The 23939-nt window shown below is 38.8% G+C and overlaps 1 protein-coding gene across 1 annotated transcript; it reads left to right on the top strand.

Annotated features, from left to right (window-relative positions):
- Positions 1–5204: 5204 nt before the first annotated feature.
- fbxl2 (F-box and leucine-rich repeat protein 2) lies at positions 5205–22497 on the top strand. The gene is made up of 14 exons (XM_042012046.1): positions 5205–5755; positions 10416–10477; positions 14862–14916; positions 16775–16849; positions 17165–17259; positions 17636–17800; positions 18031–18157; positions 19056–19130; positions 19245–19375; positions 19714–19774; positions 19904–19948; positions 20319–20375; positions 20494–20706; positions 21414–22497. Exons 1-14 carry the CDS (start codon positions 5726–5728, stop codon positions 21519–21521), a joined length of 1299 nt encoding a protein of 432 aa, XP_041867980.1. The 5' UTR covers positions 5205–5725; the 3' UTR covers positions 21522–22497.
- The last annotated feature ends 1442 nt before the right edge of the window (positions 22498–23939 follow it).

Raw genomic sequence — 23939 nt, 5'->3', positions numbered from 1 at the left:
TTTGGTAACCCTGATTCTTTTTTTTTACATCAAAAGTATTAAAACAGACTTTGTGGTCAAAGAGATAAACTCATTTTGTGGATTTGGATTTTACAAGCAGAGTTCTAAAAACAATAAAATGATTAAAATAACAAATTAGGGGAAAAACAATCAGCAATTGAAATAATTTTGAAAATAAGTAATCTTGTATCAGTATATTTCACAGCAAACAGACAGTCAACATTAAATAAATCGAAAACAGGTTTTAAAGTTTATGAATTACTACAATTATTATAAAAAGTGTTACAGATTCTGATACCAGGTGAATAGGCCACTGCAAATTATACCATCCAGAACAACCTACAACAACCACAGTAATGTGTCAAAACTAGCAACAATAATATTTTAAAAAAGATGTGTATTATGTAAAAGAATAAAACAAGTAAAAGTTTTAAAGTACTGAATAAAATCCTGTGTGAGCGATTGCATCACATTACTATCAATGGGACAGTAATGTGCAGGCAGCAGTCTTCTGTTGTTATTATAACTACATTTATATATTTTACACAGGACTGCAGCAAATTATGATCTTCATTAGAAGATTTTGTGGTTAATTTGTTGTGTGGTCAAGCTGAAAGATTTAGATTTATTTAATTTACTGATGATACATGTGCAGATACTGTTTCTACATTTCAAAGTCAGCAATCTGATTTTATTAAAAACAATTTTTGAGAATACCATGATGTGGAAATTCCTTTAGGATGGACATTTTCCTTGTGGGATCACACTTCATCTCTCTCTTTGTCGTTCTTTCACATCACACTTTTTCCATTTTCATTAATTCTGTTTTTTCTGTCCCACCAGAGTCGGACATGTTGCAGACGTATACTTTGAATCCTCTTGTCAGTCACCCTTTTCTGTGTTGCCCTGTCACATTTTTTCACCTTGCACTCACACACCAGTCATGCTTTTCATAGAAGCCCCCTTCAGAGGTTTTGGATGAGGAGATCAGGTGGGCTGGGATCCTGACTCATGTACAGGGGCTATTTTTGGGAGAGACATGGTGGTGGTAGTGGCAATACGATAAGAGAGACGGTAATTCACACCTGAACCGCCCTGGAGAGGTTGGTGAGAATTATGTTTTCTGCAGGTGTCCATGGAGGGACTCTGTCAGCGGACGGACGCTCAACCAGACATCACACATGTGTGTAATAATCTCACAGGACTTCCAGTACGCCCCCATTTAGCAGTGTGTGTTGTGGAAGTAAACACACATGCACACACAAATGTAGAACTGCATGATTGCTCTTCTTATGTGTGAGACGTGTCCTGTCAGGATGGGGTGTGCAAGGTGTGTGGCTGACTCAGAGGAAATCAGTGGTCATAATGGTGGAGGCCAGAGGGAGGTATGACTTTGTCTCCATGGCAACAGCCTCCTAAAACCACCGTGTCTGGTGGGTTCCAGACAAACAGAAACACCTTTGAAAGCTCACAAAAAATCCTGTCTTTTCATACAGAGCCAAAAAAATGCTCTTATTTTTAGTTTTGTGAAAATATCGTCTTACACAGGCCAGGGGTGCTTTTTGTTTACATCGTTTACTTCTGTCAGAATTTTACCTGCATATGAAGTAACGTCTTTTGCATTTGAGCCAGCAAAAACATCTTTATTTTTATATCATTTTTGAAAAACCAAAGTCTAAAACATGAAGATAAATGGATTCTGGAATCAAACAAGAATAAAAAAAAAAATTAAAAAAAATGTCACAAACACAAAACAAAGGGAGGAAAAAACTGTTCGCTGAAAAATGCACAAACTATAAAATTATTCAGCTCCTTGTTAACTTCATAAACGTGCTGCATCAACACTTTCAACAATTTGACAGACTCTATAGAAAAATTGTGCGTGTAACAGGCGGCCCTGCTTGACGTTATTACACGCAATGTGATGATCGGGACACATTCAACACTGAGCTGCCATCCTTACCCGAGTCACGATGAGCAGAGTGTGGAGCTATTCAAAGAACCGAGTTAATTAATTTGACTGTTGATGAGAGATTGTTAATTACCATGCCATGCTGAGGGACGGGGAAGCATGAGAATTAAAAATATGTTGCATTAAGTATTTTATCTCTCTGGTGTTTCTGTTTTACGGTTAGAAAAGAGCTTTAGAGATTATTCTAAAATCTATCAAGGATAGATTATGAAACAAGAGGCCCTTGAGCACAGATTTGTAAAAGTGCCATACTACCTGTCCTACTGAGGCCCAAAACATCCACAAAATGCACACAAGAGGCTGTTTGGATTTTTAACAGTTCTTCATGCATTTGTTTTGCTAGCATCACTTTGTAATTTTACATTTCTTAGATGTAATTTTCCTGCCATTTGTTGTTATTTAGCATATATTTCTGTCTAAATTGGGCTAATTTGAATCTCAAATGGGTCAACTTGTGTCTCATATCGTTAACTTTGCATCATATTAGTTTTTGTGTTTCTGTTTAGATGTTTTTCATCTCTTTTTAGTTGATTTGTGCTCCTTTTGGTCCATTTTTGTGTTGCAATGTTAGTTTGAGTGTCTTGTTCAGGGGTATCCAAAATCGGTCCTCGAGGGCCGCTGTCAGGTTTTCAGTGTTTCCTGCTTCAACACATCTGACTCAAGTGAAATGGAACCAACAGCCTATTAAGTTTTGCACAATTACTTGTTGTTGTTGTTTGAGTCTGGTGGTTTTGTAGCAGGGACACATCAAAAACCTGCAGGATTGTGGCCCTCAAGGACCAGAGCTGAACACCCCTGGTCTAGTTATTTATGTCCCTCTTTAGGTTTGTTTTCTCTCCACTTTTTTTCATTTTCTGTCTTGTTATTGCTTCAGATCTCATATCTGTTTCTATTCACATGTCTTTCTCTTTGTGCATTTTAAATGATATATTAATCTTTTTATATTTTTTTCCATTTTCTTATTGTCATCTTGTTTAACTGTGGATATAATGTGTCTTTGAATGTCTATAATATAATTTCGTTTGGCTGGTTTATGTCCCTTTTTTTGGTAGTTTTGCTTCACTTGTTGCTATTTCATTTGTTACCATCTGATGAGCTACTAAATTAAATGTGCACTGCCATGTATTCAGAAAAAAAGAAACTTTACTAAACTTTAAAAGGCATCTGAAAGTTAAATCTTGGGAGCATGAAAGCCAAAAATGAGAAAAAAGAGCGGAAGCAGTAAAAAGTATATGTCTTGTGTGGCCTTCAATCAACACCTTTACAGATGCAGCTAATTCAGGCACCTGACTAAAAAGGCCATGACCTTCCCACAGGAGATGGACTAGCAAACAGTCATGGTGTTATTTAACACCTGTCTGTCTTATTCAGCTTGCTTAGTGTGTCTTTCAGTTTGTAGCTACTACTGAGATACTAGTGATCAGAATTCAGCTTTAGAAATGATTTTATGATCATGGGTTGATGTTTATGACTACTACTTCAGCTACTACTTTTTACTTTTTTGTTTTGACTAAATAATATTTATTCCAGTATCATTATTTCTTTTGCATTTGCTGCACTAGGAAATATCACACCCAAACTTGTGGGTGTCCAAGAAGAAACACCAGACACACTTCTTGAATTGTGCAAATTGATATAATTAAATGGATATAATACAAAATAAAGTGTTTGTCAGCAAGGTCAGGAGTGTGTATGAGCTGTATGAAGGAGCCCAAATAAGAACAAAGACCTTGACTGTGTTTCCTGGAAAGACTAGCTGCTGAGGTGTACATCTCCACTGACAGGCTCCACCAATCAAATGGCTGTGGTTTAGATTGTGGTTACTACAAGTTCAATGTTAGAATAACGCTTTTGAATTCTTTTGGCAACATTTCCTCCTTGAAAAATATCCTGAATTTTGTTCATGGGAAAACTTTAGTGGAGGTTGTGAGGGTGTTGCCCACGTTGTCCTCCGGATATTGTATCAATGTAACATATAATCTGTCCTATACAGTCACAAACTTAGTGTTGTAAAAAGTATTCTTATCATTTGTGGTATTAAAGATTGCAGTGATACATAATTTATATAGGCAACAGGTCTTCCCTTAATATTTCTCAAGTTGAAGGCATGAGTAGACTGATGTAGTTAATGCAATTTCATACGGATTAATGCTTAATGCATTGTACTCAACTGTGTAAGTAGGCTTCTCTATGTTAGCGTGTTAACACTATTCTGTTTCATCTTTACTTGGATTTTTGTTTTCATTCCAGTTATAATTATATTTCATTATTTCCAAATTATACTCAAACTTAACTTTTAATAAAACGATATGATGATGTAATGGAATACTATAGTGTGGATCTGATTTTCCTAGAAAAAAAACATCAAAAAAGAAAAATAAATTATGATAAAAACATGTAAAGGAGGATGTGGTGCATTAAAAGTAGTGATGAACATAAAATGCAATGACTCTGGCGAGGAAGTGTGCAGAACATTTTATCCTTCCTCATGGACTTTCCATTTTCAACAAACTTATGCTATATTGCAAGAGTCAACATTATGATTCTGTCCCTGTTGAGGAAGCACCAGATGAACAAATGAGGTTGGCTGCATGAGAGCGCCCTCTAGCGGCGAACGTGGGAAAAACATCTGCAAAGATATTGTTGTTCAAGATATATAACTCACGTCCCAGTCTGTGCGCAGCCTTATAAATCTCATATAATAACCGCATTAGAAGAATATTTTTTACCTATTTTCTTGAATAATACTGTAAAAAAAAAACTCCATGGTCTATGAAATTAATACTCTCGAAATCTATATTGAAAAAATATATATATTACCTTTCAAGATTTTGGTTGTTAATCCCATCTCCCCTTTTTAAAGGAAAAGTTCTTTTACTACAACTAGCTAGTTTATATAATGCAGTAATCACAGAAGAGCCCCCCAACAAGACTGTATTTGCCTGTATTCAGAAGCCTGTTTATTGGAGAGTTATAGATCTTTATTGCATTTAAACTCTTGGATGTGGCGGCCCCAGACGCGAGTGTGTCCTCCCTTTATTCAGACCCACTCTGGTTCGTGTCAGCTCTCGTCTCGGTGCTATTCTAGATGTGATAGCTTCAGTGTATACAGTCAAACTAGCCGCTTGATCGCAGTTTTCCAAAATCTCTGCAAGACTTCACAATCAAAACAAATCGACCACGCGTGCTTTTCCTGCAGCAATGACGTCACGTTGACCCTCCCCTTCCCCGCAAGTAAACAGAAAACAGTGAGGAAAGAGCTCGTGTCAGTCGCCATAACGACGTTTCCACGGTGGAAATACGCGATGAGGCGTGAAAGCGGACGTTAATTTGGCGTTTCCCGAGTGTTTTTAAGTCAACTCGGGAGATTTTGGTGCCAGTTGACTCGCGCTGTAGCGATGAAGGGAGAGGCGGAAGTGAAGTCACTTGACAGACCGTCCATGTTATTATTGTTATTTTGGTTAGCCCTGTGATGAGACGGGCAGGGGAGCCGTTGGTCTCCGACACAGCGAGCGTTCACGGTAACCACAGGCCGCTCCGGACCGACACCACCCTCACCACCGCCTCCTCACTGACCCAGAGACAGGAGCCTCGCTGGCGGCTGGGGGGGAGGAGGAGGAGGAGGGTGTAAAGAACCCAGCTTCAGCTCGGCTCCTACATTTCGACCGACCAAAAATAAAACGGCGACAAAAGCAATAACGGCATTCGTCAACCGCCTCCGCTGGTCTTTAGTGGGGACGTGTCGCCGCAGACATGAACGGTATCACCAAGGGCCGGTTCGAGGTATGACAGAGGGAGTGGACCACCAACGGTTAAACTGTTTGTCTCTAGTAGGGAGTCGTGGGCTTGTATAAGCAAAGTGTGTGTTTGTGTGCGTGGTGCTCTGCTCCTAATTTTACATGCAGTCAGGAGCTGAGGCGTTTTGTTGGTCAAGGGTAATCCGAAATCCTGTTGTTGTCCTGCCGCACCAGTAGACAGCGACAACATGGAGTTTAGGACTGCGGGACAGGCAGGAGGGCTGTGGCTGAGGATAGTCAATATATCAGGGCCGAGGCTGGCTGCCACTGTCGCCTGAGGTTACAGGCTTTCAGGAGGGGGCTGCAGATTGAGTGTAATGTCGTAGCAGGGTAACAATATTCAGATAGTAATCGCTTTAGTTGGGATGTGACACCTCCTGTAAGTGACAGGTGCCACAAGGTTTAATATGTTACAGGTAGACTCGTCATGTTTCCTTGTCCAAGAAGTAATTTTTATGTGAGTGCCATAACTGATCATGCTTCCCCTCAAAGCCTTCTATATTCCCATGATAATTCTGCAATAAAGGGCTGAACACACACACACCTTCACAGCTCCTCTTTCTTATGTAAAAGTATAAATGATCAGGATAAAGATAGTTGTCATTACAGGTACAGCATACAGTGCAAGCCCAGCAAAATGTTCCCTGACAGTGTTAAGCTATTAGGTGTAATTGCTTTTACTTAACTGAGCATTGAGTATTTACCTCACTTGTACGATTTAAAATGTTGTATTATGGATCTACAGTCTTTAATGAGAAAACATTTTGGTTGTTCGGATCTGTCAGAAGCATTTTATGGTACAAAAATGACATCCAGCCAATCTGCTTGCATGTAACACAAAACACCAAAAGATGTCTAGTTTAGTTAAGAAATGTTTCATAATGTTTAGTTTGTTTAGCAGAGTGGCTTTTGCTATCACTCTTCCAATGGCAATAGTCAAAAAATAAGCCCGTGGCTATCACTCATAAATCTTGGTAGACAGAGGGAAGAACCCATGAAATTCTGCTTTAGATTGGGATGACTTTTATTAAAATGCCATGATATAACATTGGTCTTAGTGGAAGATGCAGTTCTGTTGGAAATAATCTGTAGTCCATGACATACCTGTTGAGTGGTGGGTTTGAATTCATTTAGTAGGTTGTGAAATACGTGGCAGGAAATTTAACAATCATCATGTTCCCTTTAGTGATTTAGTGATATCTAAACTTTTACCTGCTATAAAATCAGTGTTTCATCATTCTCAAGACTGCAGTGTTGGTTGGATTTTAATCAAAAGTGTGATATTTGGGGTTAAACCATGAAGCGTTATAAAATCCAAAATGTAAAGTAGCTAGAGTAGAACTTTACAAAACATCATCGCCCTCGAGCACTGATTGCTTTGAAAAGTAAATTAGTCTACAGCACAGATTTAGTTTCATACATCACACCAGTGGCATAAACAGCTACCGCATTTTGCTGTCGGCATTTTTCTTCTTAATTGTGTTCATGCTTTAAATCACCCTGTCCAACTGGTTAACTGGTTACAGGTCTCTCAAGCAGTGAGCATTGTTTATCTGACATGTTATTCACACATTGCTGAGATTCTTCAGGGTTTGACTTGATGGTACTTGACTTTCTCAGTCGGGTACTCACATGTTTAGCGTAAGTGAATCAGAACAGAAGGTGTTGGTAGTTTTGATGTGTTTTTTTTGTCATATCAATGGATTTTTCAACTAAGCTGCTTACATAAAAACCTACGTATGGTGAAGAAACAAGCTGGTGTGGTAATATTAGGTGAGGTAGAGGAGGACTTGGGAGGGTTGACTAGAAGACAGGAGGCCCCAATGTCACTCCTTTGATAAGCTCCTTGTAGTTGTTGCATTAAAGCCCAAAATCTAATGCACCGAGTGATCTTTCTTCATGGTTCCTTTAATATGTTGAAGAAACTCCAGCCTGCTCATAAACAAACATGAATATTGATTCTGTTAAGTACACTTTCTAGGAACAGAACATGACTGTGTAGAGGAGCGCCCTCATTGGGAATGCTGCTTTTCTGCCATTGCGAAGGAGTGCACCAGTATGCTGAGGTTAATGTACACCAGAGGTGGTTTGGAATGATTTAACATACCAAACTAGACATTATTACACAGCCAACGTGTGTTAGTAAGTTTGATCCTCAACATAAAAATGTCTTACTTGGATTCTTTGCAGCTGTCACCTTGATTAGAACCTAGTGTAGTTTTTGTGACCGGTCCACATTTTGTTTAGCTAGTCTTGTTAAGGAGAGGTTAAAGGTGGGTGATGTGTTACAGAGGTGGTTTGGAATTAAGTCTAAATTTAGTGTTAAATCCTAAGCCACCTCTGGCTTGAGAGAGGCACTTAGTCAATATGTTGTGGACAGGTCAGGTTTACTTTCATCCATTTGTTATAGTCCGGACAAGAAGCTTGTAGACCCCTTTCAGTTTTCCACATTTTGTTTTGTTTGAGAAATTTTTAAACTTAATTTTTGAATTGTTTCCTGAATTTGATTTTTTTTTTAAAGAAAAAACATAGTGTACATTTTCAGATCTTTTACTTTGTAGTTGATTAAAATGCTGCACTGATAGTCTCAAGACTTCTTAGGAACGCTGACACAAGATTTGCAAACCTATGATGTGAAAGTTTCTCCCTTTTTTTCTTTTTTTGGGTGGAAATGTTTATACACAACTGGAATGGATAGGGAGCCTCAGTGTATAATGTTTTCATGCCTCTCTAGGGATGAACCACAAGAGTTAAGGTCTGGAATCTGTTTGGCTCATTACAGGACTCTCTCTTTTCTCTATGGTTTGCTTCATTGACTTATTGAAGCCTCTCATACAGGAAAATGCCCCTAAAGCATGATGCTGCCAACACCATGTTTAACTGTAGGGATGTTATTATTGAAGGAATACTTCATGTCTTCGACCAGTTCAGTCTGAAAGTCATCTGGCGTTTTTAGCTAGTCATAAATTCACATTTTTGTGTTTCTTTTAGTCAAGGAATGGCTTCTCCTTCTCCAACGCACTATTACTCAGCAAGATTTAGATATCTGTTGATTTTAAAATGTATTTTACCTTAAAACAATGGAGACTTTTGTGGTTTTTGTCACATTTAATGCATTGGAGGTTTCTGTATATCCTTTCCCAGATATGTGCCATACCATTATTCTGTTTTGCAGGAAAACAGCTTTCTCATTTTTATGGTCTTGGTTTGCGTTATGACATAGATCACCAACTGTGAGAGCTTTTATAGTGAGGAATGCCCAGTAAATGCATATAGGCCCAGGTGGACTCAAGTCAAACTACATAAACATCTCAAAGCCTGCTGAAAGAATTTAGAAACACTGAGCTCGTTGTCATAACAAGGGGTCTGAATACTTGCAAATACTTGCATTTCCAGTAACTAAACTAAACACTCTGAATAGGTGTTTTTGCTTTATCCTTGTAAAGTGCTGTGTGTACAGATCAGAAAAAAAGATCTGAAACTAATATAAGATTAGACCATGAGAGGGTCTGAAAACTTTACACTGGTACTCTACATTGCTGGGTAATTAACATATTGATCTATTTTACTCCACTAATGCAATTAAAGATGTGATACCCCAGTAATCAATAACCGAGTTGTGTGTGGAAATTGAGTATGAGAAAAATGTTTTAGGGGGTATAGTTAATCAAGATGTTCACATTTTTAAAGCTTCTTTGTTTCCTGGTTGCTACCATAGCAGAGATGTTAAAATTTCCCCCATCTCAGCTAATATTTCACTCAACCTTGATTGAACACCTCCCTCTCTTTTGTCTTTTTGACCCCACCTTTCTACCAATGGCCTTTATTTCCTCTCTCCCTCTCTTACTTCACTGTTCGATGTTAATAATTATATTAACCAAGTCCCTTTGACTTTTGTTTATTACTTCCGTTTTGGTCCCATCTTCTCTCTCCTTCACTGCTTTCTGTTTGAAGGGGGTTGCATCTGCCTTCAGATTCAACCTCTGCTCATCTTTTGGCTTCCTGGCTTTCCTTCCTTTGTGTTTTCCCAGTTTTTGTTTGCATGCGACACAGCAGGGAGTCCCTCTCATTAGACACACTTGCTGAGCCTTTTAGGATACAAGTGTATCCCTGGCAGGAGGATGCGTGTCTGCAGCAGCTCAGGGAACGTGTGTCTTTGCCGTAATTTAAATTCATGGCTGAATACGGCCCATCTGATCGAGAATGTTCTGCCTCTGTTTCTCACTCAGAGAGGTCCGACTTGAATCACCTGCGAGTGTGTAAGTGTGCATCTGTGTGTGTGTGTCTCACTCAGCAGATGGCCAGACATCCAGCGAGTAGGCTAATTGAGATAAGCATGCCAACAAGCTGACCAGGCTGACAGAATTATAAGCTTGTAAGGAGGGGACACAGGGAGCCAAATGTAGCTTTGGTGTGTTTATTAGCATAGCTAAAGAAGTGATGGTTTAATTCTCAATGGTAGATGCAAACACAGAGCATAGGGACCAATGATGTTCAAGCTTGAGCTGCCGACAGTTATCCTGATCTTAGCTTGATCTTTTCCATGCAGTGACCTTTTTTAGCTGATTTTGTTTTGAATTCCCTTGCCATTGTATTAGCTTGTCAAACACACACTCATTGTTATTGTTTATCTTGTGTCTCGGCAGGTGTTCTCAAACAGTGACGAAGCGCCTATTAACAAGAAGCTCCCCAAAGAGCTTCTTCTCAGGTAGGGGTGATCATATAAAATGAATATAAACACACACACAAGCTCACATAAGGACTTCGGTCATGGTTACTCATTGGCCGAATCAGCCTTGAACTGTATGACTTTTTTTTTTTTTTAATCCCTATTTGTTTGTATGTATGTTTTTTTGCACGGCTACTAGCCTGAAATGAGGTTTGGTCATTATGTGTGACCTACAGACCAACATTTTGTCCCACAGCAGCTGCACATGCTCCATAAATCTGTCATCACATGTGCAGTCACTCGTGTTCATCCTAAACACTGATTCATGTGTGCATTTTTGAGTGTGTGTGTGTTGCATCTTAGAAAGTGATGCACCTTGCAGGTACCTGTGCTGACACATGACTTGTTTATTTATGCGCTTGAGTGCTGCTAGTTTGTGTGTTAGTGTGTGCATGTGTGAAACACTTCTGGGCCTATGCAAACTGTACGTCTGTATGTGGCTATAAATAGCTTGTTTTGGCTGGTGGGGAATTCCGCAGTGCTGTGCTCTTCTGCTGCTCCATCTGCACTCCACAGAGACAACCAGTACACCCATTACAACCAACACAGTTTCACTGGTGGACTGAATAGCGTGGGCTCACCTATGCTCACCAGTTACAACACAGCTCGTGGTCACATGGGACGTATCAGAATAGTTACACAACACAGCTCGTGAGGAAGACTCATTGTAACAGCAGTAAATCTTGATTTTAAATGGTGGATTGTGATGATACTGGAGCTTTTTTTTTCTTAATAACGTTGTTTTACCCTGCCACTGCATTCTGCAGAGAGGAAAGTTATGGTGTCCCTGTGGCGTTTATACAGCGACATGGAAAGCTTTGGGCATCCCTGGTCAAAATGACTGTTACTGTGAATAGTTAAGTGAGGAGAACAAACTATTTTAATTTCTTTTCAATATATCCAGCAAAATATGTGTATTATTTTTGGTATAAACAGGAAGGGGTTTCCATGCAAAAGTTTTATTACCTCACTTAATTATTTGTCTACAAATAAACATTTATCAAAGTTACAGACCTTAACCAGCTTGTTTGGATCACTGCGGTTATTTTAATAAGCCAGGTGATAAAAAAAAAATCTTTCGTTTTTATCTGTCTTACAATCGGCTGTCATGGGGGTGTCATGTATCCTCCTGGAACCCCAAGTAAACACTCTGGGGTAACTGATCATTGAATTGCTAGAAAAAACAAATCAAACCCCACATTGCACTGCAAAAGACCTTTAAGAGTATTTAACGGACTGTGGAGTGGCTGTGCACCTGTACAAATTTAACCTACAGTATCAGTCATCCAAAACAAAACAAACAACATTCTCACCACCAAGCTCAGCATCAGAAATGTGCATTAAACATCTAAACACACCTTATGAATTTTGGAACAAAGTTCCACAGTTTGGCAAAGGTTACCTAGAACTTTGTTCCTGCACTTAGAGACATGTTTGGAGGAAAGAAAGATGGAAGAGTTTCTTGAGCGAACACATTTCTAGCTGCTGAGCATGTGGTTGGTTTGATCATGTTTTGGATTTGTGTTGCACTCTGTTACATTACATTCAATTGAGAATTTGATAGAAGATGTCAAACTGTATCAAACTCTTTATAACATCCAAAGCCTCTAAAACATGTTCATGATCTAGTATATACCCTAAAATTCCTAAATGGCTTTGGCATGGCTCTCACATTCCTCTGTTCTAAATATAATTTGATACTTTGCGTAAGGTCTACAAATGAACCTGGCATGCAGGTGCCCTTACAAAACCTGAAACCTGTTGAGTATATAAATCCCCCAAACAGGAACTAAAAGACTCCTGATTGGTTATAAAGTGCATTTTCTGTTTGACACCTCCTAAATGGAATGTAACTAAGAATTGGTCATGCTGGATGCCACATTTCTGCTTTGGAACTGTTTGAATTTGTAAAAGATTACAGTAAAAAAAATCCTTACCGTAGGAAAGAAATGGGTAATCTCTAACATTGCGTCTTTTGTAGAAGGGAAATGTTTTTTACTCACTTAGCTATTTAAAGCTACAGAAACTTAGGACCTGGGATGCCGCTCTATAATCTAATTAAATGTGTTTTTGTAGACTTTTTAGAGCACATAGACTCATATTAATTTGTATTACTAGACATGTAATGCACCTGTGGTTTGGGACTGCTGTAAGGAGTTCCAGACTAAATCTAAAGGGGCCACCAGATGATTAATGGAAAAGGAAAGCCAGCCTAAATTAGACATTTTTCTGACATTTCTCTGAACTTAAAATACCAGAAATTTTATTTCCTCAGGCCTTAAATGCTTTATGTAAGACTTTCATTCTTATTTAATCTACCATATTTTTATTTGAGTGGTCATTTTGTCAATAAAGTTCCCAAATTTTCAACAAGATTGCATGTTTTTCTTGTTTATTTTGTTTTATTCTGAACTTTTGAGAAAGCACTAACAGAGAACATTTGGTACTTTTGCTTGAAAATTGACTTAAATTTGATTATCAAAATAGCTTGCACTTTTCAGCCAATCATTTAATCAACAAACATCTGCAACTCTAAATTGAAACCGTCTGCTAGGATAAGAAGAGAAACACAGTCTTTGGTTGAAATGCTTTCTAGCTCCAAGCCATAGCTTTTGTGATGAAGAGTTGCAAGCAAACACAGCCTGATTTAAAACGTTTTTACCGACTGGAGTGTATTCTTGATGTTTTGTGGCAATATTTTTCAATTAATCTGTTAATTTGATTAGTGGTTGTTCGCAATGGCATTACAGTTTATCAGTGATCTATCACTGTGATCCTGACTTGTTTCTAAACTTGCCTGATTCTCATCTGGTGAATCATAAACATTTGTTATCTAGGGCCAGAGCAGCAGGGATAGAAACTGTACAAAACCATTGTGATATAGAAGAACCTTGTTTTACAGAGAAACCTTGGAGGGAGTTCGAAGTGGTTCAGAGTCCCCTTACGCAAAAGCGCTGACTCAGCACCCCCCAATTCATGCCTGTGTTGTTCCTATGGCAACCAGGCCCAGAGTTGTATTGAAAGCTTGATGTGCTCTTATCTAGCCATGCTTGAAGGGTCAGGTGTACATTTTGTCAACAAATAGAACTGTGCTCCATAGAAATGGGAATAATCAGCTGGAATTGACAGAGCTGTAAAAGACTGGTTTCTTTGTTTTTATTCATTTGTATTCTGACATTAATGTTGTTTTGTGTACAGTGGTTGTATTGGTTACATTCCCTGTTTTTTTTTTTTGTTTTTTTTTTTATCTTATGAAAACGTGTATCTCAGTGATACAGGTCTGCAACTATCTGTGAGCTGCTTTCAGCTCTCATTTTTGACCGTCAGTGACAGATAAGGTAAACATGACTCAAAATGGGACTCAACAAATCAGATTGACTAATAACTTACTTGTGAGTATGATTAACTGAATTCTTCTGTGCATGGTAAAAGGCCTCTGACACACATAATGGAAAGCCAGACTGTATTTGATTGAAACACAGTCAATGATCAACGTCATGACCATTAACTAGTTATTAGAAGAAAGATCGATGGGTAGGGCCTGGTGGTTGGCATACACTCTGAGAATTGTTTATGCATGTGCCTGTGTGTTGTTTCTATGTGAAAATACATGTTTCACACATATGCATGCATGCATGTTGGTGTTCCAGGATTGCCATATCAACTATATACAGGACATATGACTCTGGTGTAGATTACACAGACATGTCCCAACATGCCCTGGCCTAACACATCAAAACACACAGTCTTTGTCTGTGTCTATATGAAGGAAACAATGGCCAGCTCCTGTTCCCAAGGGTTAAAAGGACATTCAGACCCCAGCTGCACTCTAAGCTTTGGCACCATGACAATTCTCTGAATACCTCATTTTCTATAGATCACCACTTTAAGTCAGTTCTGTGAGCAGAAATAGGCCATTTTAAAACTGAGAACAGGGAGGAAGTATATATACTGGTTCTCCTGTATATGTATAAGTTGATGTGTGCCCTCTTGTGCATGCATATACTGTATGTTTGTCTGTCCGTCCCAGCCTGCCAGTGGCCTTGCCTGTCTGAGTGCCAGAGATTACTCATTGGCAGATTAATGGATTGAGTTGACCCAGTAGCCTGCTGCATGCAGCTCTTTGTGGCTGGCTGGACCACTACTCAAACACTGGCCAACTGTAGGGCTCTACTGTTGCTATTAGACACATGAGGTTGTTTAGTTCTCTACAAATATAAAAAGAAGAGTTAAACAACAAAGAAAGAAAAAGATATTCAAACATAAGGTTTAGTTGGGAGCAGAGCTCTTTGTTAAAAAATTATCCGTTATTTTACAAAAAACTCATGCTTATTTATCTTTCTCTCTCTCTCTTTCTTTGTAGAATATTCTCCTATCTAGATGTGGTTACACTCTGCAGGTGTGCCCAGGTATCCAAGGTAAGCATCTCCCTTTCAGCACCTCCAAACCGCCCATGCAGACTAACACACTAGCACTTATTGTTTAAAATGAGTGGATTGCTGTAATCCTAAAGCCCGTGGTTAAAGGAAATCTAGTTTACATTTCCTGAAATCTCTAGAAATGTCTATTTTATAGTGCCCTCTGCTGGTTTTTCACAAGCAGCCTTGTCATAGAGTGCTGCAAATAAAGCCCTTTTTATGAATGACGTGAAGGATAATGAGGCCATTCTATGTTCAATGCAAAGTTGTGGTGGCAGCTTTTCTTCCTGCAGCTCCTGTAAAGGTCATTTTCTGTGGTAGTAATAGCAGACCAAGATTATTTCTACTGAAATTAATCTTTTCTTTTTTGTGAAAATCCATTTTCTTATTGAAAATAGCATTACAGATATCAGTGGAACACACATTTTTAACAATTAAAATTTTTAAATCTATTTTAACTATTTAAGTTTTACAGCAAACAGTATTTAGAAATGTGAACAAGATTTTACATGTCTCAGTTGGGATTTTGGACCACTGCTCTACAGTGTTATCCAGGCTTTTAAAGTTAGAGGTTTTCTTGCAGTTATTCTGGTATTTGGTTACTTCCACAGATTCTTAATGAGATTCAGGTCTAAACTCTGGCTAGCCTGCTCCAGAATGTTGATAATGTTCTCTCAAAACCATTTTTCTACTAATTTAGCTCCATGTGTTGGATCATTGTCTGGAAGGTCCAGTGCTGCCCCAGAGTAATGTCCTCATATCATCATAGACTATCCTTGTGCATCATCCACTAGAACATCTGCCTTGAGCTTTTGGAAGCAGAACAGCTCAGGTCACAATGGCAGTGGTGATGGTAGTTTGACTTTTTTTTTTTTTAACAACCTTAAAGTTCTGGAGGAAAACACCAGGCAGTCTGAAGAGTAAAATAAACACAGGCTGCATCAGTTTCCAACAGAACATTGGTCATCCAGCAAAAGTGCTCATGAAATGGTTAATAACCAACTGTGGTTGGTTAGTGACCAACTGTGAGCACAGTTATAGAGGATTTGACTAAAATCTTATGAATTATGTGTTTGCAAATGACAATTTGACATTTTTTCACTGAAAATTTATCCAAATTATTTTGGTCATATTAATGTTAGTGAAAATATTAACATTTATTTTAGGGATGCACATTTTTTTCAAGCCAAGTACAAGTACTTTATTTGTGTACTTGCCGATACCAAGTACCAATATGCGTACTAATGAATCCTATTACAGTTCACTGGTAAGTAGTGTGGACCAGAATGCCAGATGTTATGACTGGTTAGTTTTTAATATACCATAAGTAATACCTTTGTTGTTAATGTGTTTTAAAAAAAATAACTCAATTCCACAGATTAATGTCTTTGCATTAAAGTGTTAAGTTTGACAGCCTTAGTTTTTTCACATTGGTATTGGGTCCTGTAGTATCAGAACTGGTTCATGAAGGTTTGGTGTTTGTGTTTGGTCAAATTAAAATTGATATGAAAAAGTCTGATTAATTAATTAATTAATAATTACTTATGGTCCAATGTTTTGTTTTTAGATAGCTTGCTTTTTCTTATTCTCAGTTTAAATGATCAAAATTTGGTTTATAAGAATACGAAACTGAAAAGCAGGAACTCCTACACAGTGAGCAGACACACGGTGGGCTTATTTTATGGGCACATAAAATCAAAGTTGGATTGTATCTATCTCCGAGACTGACCTCCTACATTCACTAGCTTTCAACAGGGTAGAAGATGGTGAACTATGTTATGATACAAGAAACCCTGACCACCTTTCTTCACCACTGTGTAACCCACTTGTTTGTCTATTTCCGCCACCTGTGTTTCAGGCGTGGAATGTCTTGGCCCTGGACGGCAGCAACTGGCAAAAGATCGACTTGTTCAACTTCCAGACAGACATAGAGGTGAGGGAGTGTGTTTATAATGGTAAAAAAATAAGGAGTTAGGATGGACAGTATTTGTGTGTGTGTGTGTGTGTGTGTGTGTGTGTGTGTGTGTGTGTGTGTGTGTGTGTGTGTGTGTGTGTGTGCGTGCCTGTAATTGCTGCATGTGTGTGTGAATGTGAGCGCTTGTTGAGTAGCATTATCCAGCCCAAGGCTTAGTGCTGGGTCAGTAGGCTTTGGTGTTTACTATGACGTCACAGCTGATCCTCTGTCCTGTGGCCCAAGTCATATTACTCTCTCTCTCTCTCTCTCTCCCTCTCTCTTTCTGTCCCTCAGGGGCGGGTAGTGGAGAACATCTCAAAGCGCTGTGGAGGCTTCCTGAGGCAGCTCAGCCTCAGGGGCTGCCTGAGTGTTGGAGATGCCTCCATGAAGTGAGAATCTCATTGTTTCTCTGACGCACACTAATTAAATCTGTGTCTCCTGTTTTGACTTGTAAAAACAGTCATTCTGTTGTTGTTTTGTTTTTTTGCTGTAACGTCTCTGTGTGACTTTAAAGTTGAAGCAGCTTCTGGTTTTTCATTCCCAGGGGATTTTGCAACCAAGTCCTATTTAAATCTGTTTAGTTTTCATTTGCTTTGTAAATAAACAATAAGACTATCAAAAAACGAATTGTGATGGGGACATTTATTTTTATATAAAATCATTGTATCTCCTGGTATATAGTTTCATTTGAAGACCTCTATCATATCTATAAGCATCTTAAAAGAAATCCCCATTATCTTTTCTCACTGTTCATCTGATTTTCAGAACATTTGCTCAGAACTGCAGGAACATTGAAGTGTTGAACTTGAACGGCTGCACCAAGATTACAGACAGCACCTGCCTCAGCCTCAGCAAGTTTTGCTCCAAGCTCAAACACTTAGATCTCACTTCCTGTGTGTCCGTTAGCAACCACTCCCTCAAGGCCCTCAGGTATTGGCATTGCAGTGGCTTCTTAAACATAAACCTGTTTTAAATTAATTAAAATGAACACCTTCTTCAAGCCCTTACACATTTAATGCTGTTCACACTGTTTTTGTTGAACTTATAAAGAAACAATGAATGTGTTTGTGCTCAAAATGAGGCACAGTTGGACTTGGTTAACTTTTTTTTCCCCTCTTCTTGTTTTGTTTGTCCACCATATAATGTGCGTAAATGCTCAGTGATGGCTGCAGAATGCTGGAGACATTGAACCTGTCGTGGTGTGACCAGATCACACGTGATGGCATTGAGGCCCTAGCCAGGGGCTGCAGTGGCTTACATGCACTGTTCCTCAGAGGCTGTACACAGGTATGTACCTCAATTTAGTTTATTTCAGGACATTTTTATGGCTCATTTATTGTTATTTGAAGTGGGGTTTTGTCGTTTTAAAATTATCCACCATGGTACATTATTGTTATTACTGGTGTTTCAAATATCTTAGCTAAGGCTCAACTATACTTGTTTCCAATTTTAACATATAACTTAAAAACTTGATCTTCTGGTGCTTCAAAATATCTTTTGCTAAGATCCTCGTTTACATTTTTACTGCAAACAGTTGTCGGATAATGCTCACAAGATCCTTTAATTTCACTAAAAATTAGAAACAAAACCGCAAAACTACAGAAAACTCTACATAAATTCTTATAAATTCCCATTTTTTAAAATATAAATAAACCCACTCCTGGTACACGTCTTTCCTGAACCAAAATATCACAGCAGACCTAACTGAAGTGAAGTGTGCCCTTTTCCCACACTTTTTTTTTTCAAACAAAGGACTTTTTCCATCCTTTTTACACTATTTTGGTCTTCTTACTCGTACTGAAATCTTATCGGTTCCCTTTTTTTGTAATGTAGTAATGGTTTGTGTCAGACTGACATTTCCTTATTCTGCTACCTCAGAAGAGCTAAAATCTTCTTCAGGCATAATGCTAATTTATGTTCTCCCCCAAGTCAAGATTGTGTTTCTTGCCTAGCAAAAATAACACAAAAAAGACCATAAATCAAATTTTTTTGACATACAGGATAGTACTGTCATGTAAATATCACTATTGATTCGTCTTACTTTTTTTAAAAAGGGTGGGGGGAATAAGAAAAGGTATTTGTATTTATTGGGGAAAATAGAAAATATTTTAATGATGAATTACATACATGAATAAATATCTATATGTTTAGTGGTAATGCTGTGCATTTTTTTGTTTTTACCCAGCTGGATGATGGAGCACTGAAACACCTACAGAAACACTGCCCCGAACTCACCACCATCAATATGCAGTCTTGCACAGTAAGACAAATATTTGTTTGTGGGCTGTAGGGAGGGAGGGAGTGATGTTGATGCATGAGGGATGTGTCTGTGTACTTGTATGTTCTTTTAATATTTTTTATCTGTTACCACCAGCAAATAACAGATGATGGCCTGGTCAGTCTGTGCCGAGGTTGCCACAAGCTGCAGGTCCTCTGTATGTCTGGCTGCAGTAACATCACTGATGCCTCTCTCACTGCACTGGGACTTAACTGTCCTCGACTCAAGTAAGGAGTGGACACTACAGTCTAGCAATCCACCCCAAAGAATACAGCTTGTTTCAGTATCCACAAAATATTCATATGTATCAAGACACTGATTTTATATATATATATATTTTTTTTTTTTTGGGACAAAAAATAAGTCCAAAAATGATGAAATCTTGAATCTTCAGACACCAAATGCATCCCACATAAATGTATAACAGTTATGAAGAACCTGTCCTTGAACCGGCTGCAGACTTGTTTTCATTTGTGACATAGATAAGCCACAGCAATCATACATCAATTCCAGGTGCTCATTCCTCCAATTGGCCTTTGCAAGTGTTGTTTTTCTGTGTTTAAAGGATTCTTGAAGCTGCACGATGCTCCCATGTTACAGATGCTGGGTTCACTGTGCTTGCCAGAGTAAGTTTAATACTGTTTTTATGTTTTCTTAACTGTGAACCTTTAGTGAAGCCAACCATCCATTCATCCTCACTATCTCTGACTTGAATTAAATACCCTTCTCACAAAACCACCTCCTTATCTTCACAGAATTGTCATGAGCTTGAAAAAATGGACTTAGAAGAATGTATTTTGGTAAGTGTAATTGTGGTTTCCATGTTTCCTTTCTAAATCATTTGTGGTGTTAATTTATGATGGATCTTTTAGTTTTTTTTCATGGCTTTGATTTATTTGTCTATAAAGAAGTAAGACTGTAGGACAGATGTGACTGTGCACAGCAGAGGGTATTTTTTCCTGTCGAGATGAGAAGTGAGCAGTCCAGTTACAAAGCATTTGAATCATTTTGACAGACAGCATAAAAGAGGACAGAGAAGAAGTGACACAGAAAATCAGTTGGATTCAGAGAAAGGCATGATCATACAACACATGATTCCAAAGAATTGTGAACTCAGCTTTCCCTAGTCATGTCAGAACAGTTTGCTAACGCATCTTGTCCTCTGCTCAGGTGACGGATAACACCCTGGTTCAACTCTCAATCCACTGCCCACGCCTGCAAGCACTGGTAAACATTTACACGTCCTGGTTTGAGTTTGTGCCAGGATCCTTATCCGCCTGGCTGTATGTGTTACTAAATCCACACATCTATGTGTTTCCAACCGTGTCTTCTGTGCCCTAAACAGTCCCTGTCCCACTGCGAGCTCATCACAGATGACGGCATCAGAGCTCTGAGCAGCAGTACCTGTGGCCAAGAGCGCCTCACAGTGGTGGAGCTGGACAACTGCCCCCTCATCACTGATGTGACCCTCGAGCACCTGAAGAGCTGCCATCGTCTAGAGCGCATCGAGCTCTATGACTGTCAGCAAGTCACCAGGGCTGGCATCAAACGCATTAGGGTGAGCAAACGCAGTGAAAAAATATATACATAGGGCTCTTGTTTTGGATATTAATGGTTTTGTTTATTTTTTTTTAATCATCTCTAGGATTTTTGTGCATACACTCATCAAAGACATAAATACAGAAGCAAAATTTAACCTTAGATTATTTTCTTTATCCATATATAAATATGTGTTTGCATGTAAGTGTGTGTACACATTTAAACAGGTGCAAAACTGTCAATATAATTAAAGAGAAATTTTTGATTAATTTGTGGTCTTGATTTTTGGGGGATCAGCCATAAAGTTCAATCTGAACTAACTTCCACATGTTTTATGTCATTGACCTTTTGGGATACCAAATTGTGCCCTAGTTTAAGTTGAGATGCTGATGATCTGAGGTTATTCTGAAGAATTCAGAGGTATCTCGTCATTATTTGTTCCATATCTACTGTCCTAAATTACAGTACTGCTGCCACTTTTGACTAACTGCCTGTAAAGTGTCCTTTGGGTAGAATTCAGTCATTCTGCTCCAGTCAAAAACAGTAACCCTGTCTTGGAAAATGAGTCATGTCCACATCAAGTGCATGTAAACCATTGTGTGCAGTTGTATGAAAAATACACAAAAATACTGTTTTGTGTATTCATAGAATACAGTCCTGACCACGTTCAATTTTCTTCTAAACATTTTTTATACTGTTGTATTAATACTTCTCTCCTCTGCACAGGCCCACCTTCCAGAAATCAAGGTCCATGCCTACTTTGCTCCAGTAACACCCCCCCCTTCTGTACATGGAGGTGGCCAGCGTCTGTGCCGCTGCTGCATCATCCTCTGACAGTGGAGGGCCAGGGGGGGCCACCTCTGTCTACAGGTCCTGCTGCTCTGATATGGGCTGATAAGGGGGTTGGGAGTTCGGGCTGGGGTAGGTGGTGTAGGGGAGAGGAGGGGCTGGACCCACTCACTGCTCCTGATCACTGATCAAAACACAAACTGTCCGCCACTGATCCCTGATCAGTTGAAACCACCCCTTCTCTCTCCTCTTGCTCACCAGTCAGCATTACAGCAGCCCGGGGTTACAGCGTGGAGGGGTTGGAGGAAAGAGTAAATGGATGGACTTTTCTCTTTTTTTCTCTTTCTGTCTCATTCTCTGTTTCTTCCTCTGAAGACAAAAACAGACTGTCCAGTCCATACTGCTCTTCACACCAACTGATTCCCCACCTATGGGTGTAAAGGACTGCATCTGGAAAGGTGCAGAAAGGCTGATCAGTGGAACTACAATGCATCATGATCAAATGAAATTAAAAAAAAAAAAAAAAAGATGATATTGTCATCTTGGACAACAGTTTACTCTCTGAGGAGTATCATCTCAACCAATCACATGACACCTTTGTGTGACCATCCTGTGACTCATTTTGCTTTAACCAATAGACACAACATGGAGGGAGATGAGAGCTGGGCTGTTGGTGAAATGCAAATCTTCAGTGAAGCTTTGGCACAGCCAGCTCAATTCTACAGTGTGGAAGAGTTGGGACAAACAGGAAATATAGAACAGGACATGTGACATACTTGTGTATCTGAGAAACTTCTGTTGAGATAATTCTGTTTGTACAAAGAATGTTTTGCAACAGAAAAAAAAGAAATAACACTTACAGCAACTCACTCAGCAATTGGGAAAGCCAACAAAAAAAAAAAAAAAACAACAACCCTTATTTTCTCCTTTTTTCAGTGCTTATTGTAATTGTCCATGCCTGTCTACTCTGAGGGGATGTACCCTTTCTTTTTTGAAAAGTAAAAGAACAGCTGCTGTTTGACAAAAAAGGACCTATGATTCAGACTTTGGGTGTTAAAAAGCATTCTGTTGACTCTGTTTGCTGCTGGGATTAATGGCCCTGTCTTGTGAAATGTCTGGTTATGTTGGCTTGTAAGCCCTGATCCAATCCTGTCAGTAGCCCTGTGAACTATCTCCTACTTGACCCCTTAAGCATTTGTTTACATCCCAGATTAGGTTGGCACTACAGACTGACCTGTTTACATCTGTAGGTTTCCAGTTCCCCTACTATTCAGTTATTTTGTATTGTTTATTAACACTGATAAACTGTGGCATACCCACTGCTTTTAAGTGGACTGTAATGTTCATTATTCCGATTTATTGCTGTGTGTATCAGGATTATCAGTCAGGGCTAGAGTTGATGTAACTTTGCTTCTAAAGTGAAACAGGAATTTTCATAAAGCTAAGGCAATAGATGTGAGACTGTAAGCAAAAGCACTTCAAGTTTTTGACAATCACATAAATGTATGCATTTGGAAGTTTATTTAGTATCGTTTGTGTAATTGTCAATTTACTTTGCATGATATTTTGAACTGCCTGTTGCCTTCTACTCCAGTAGATCCTGGACAGCAGAAGGGGAATTATGTTTAACTAGCATTCTACATAAGTCTGGCAATCAAATTTCAGCCAATCAAATTAATTTATCCTTGACAATTTCTCTCTTGTCACTGCAGAACATTATGTAACTAGTAAGTGATAGGTAGTGACTGGAAAGCCCCACAACCAACAGTTTAATTAGTTTAATATGACATGAGATCAACAGGGTCTCAACAGTATCAGTGTCATCAAATGGCATATTATTGAAGTTTCTCTTCAAGAACAAAATGCATAATACAAAAGCTTTTAATATTGTGATTTTAAAAAGTGACTGGCAAATGCTGTATAGTGCCAAGTGCTAATGACTGGGGAGACTGGCAGGACATTGGATAGGACTAAAGGAAAAGACAGCAGACAGATCAAGAAAGACTTAGATGAACTCATGGATACAAAGCTGACAAGGCTGTGATACTAATGTCCTCTGACAGCTGTTTTAACAGTTTTATGTTTAAGAAAGTAAAGAAATACGTGAAAAAATAAACAAATGAATAAATAAAGATGACTAATAGTAAATGTGCTTTGTCTTCCCAGTGTGAAATTTTGTCTGTTTTTACCTTAAGACCTGCTGTATTTTACAGCAAACTGCGGCAAAGTGAAAATGGGCTCTGCATTAGTTCAGCAGCTAGATGTCACCAAAGGGCCGTGGAGATGGCGGGCACGCCCACATGACAGCATGAGTCGATTTATGAATCTGAAAGAAATTAGAAATAATAAATTCTTTAGTTCTAACAAAAATATATGTAAATTTAGTACGTATGTTAAGTTTTCCAGTTAGCATAATGCGTTGGTGATCATAATATGCGTGCTCATTTCAAATTTTACGTCAGG

This window comes from Melanotaenia boesemani, chromosome 17 (assembly GCF_017639745.1).
Source record: "Melanotaenia boesemani isolate fMelBoe1 chromosome 17, fMelBoe1.pri, whole genome shotgun sequence".
NCBI classification, from domain to species: Eukaryota; Metazoa; Chordata; class Actinopteri; order Atheriniformes; family Melanotaeniidae; genus Melanotaenia; species Melanotaenia boesemani.
Note: the sequence above shows the minus strand (reverse complement) of the source record. Positions and strands in the feature narration are given on the sequence as shown.

Excerpts from the sequence above, each read along its gene's own strand:
- fbxl2 (XM_042012046.1), top strand. The coding sequence starts at position 5,726 with ATGAACGGTATCACCAAGGGCCGGTTCGAG. Across the intron at positions 19,376-19,713 it reads CTTAACTGTCCTCGACTCAA|GATTCTTGAAGCTGCACGAT; the intron begins GTAAGGAGTGGA and ends CTGTGTTTAAAG. Across the intron at positions 20,376-20,493 it reads GCCCACGCCTGCAAGCACTG|TCCCTGTCCCACTGCGAGCT; the intron begins GTAAACATTTAC and ends TGCCCTAAACAG.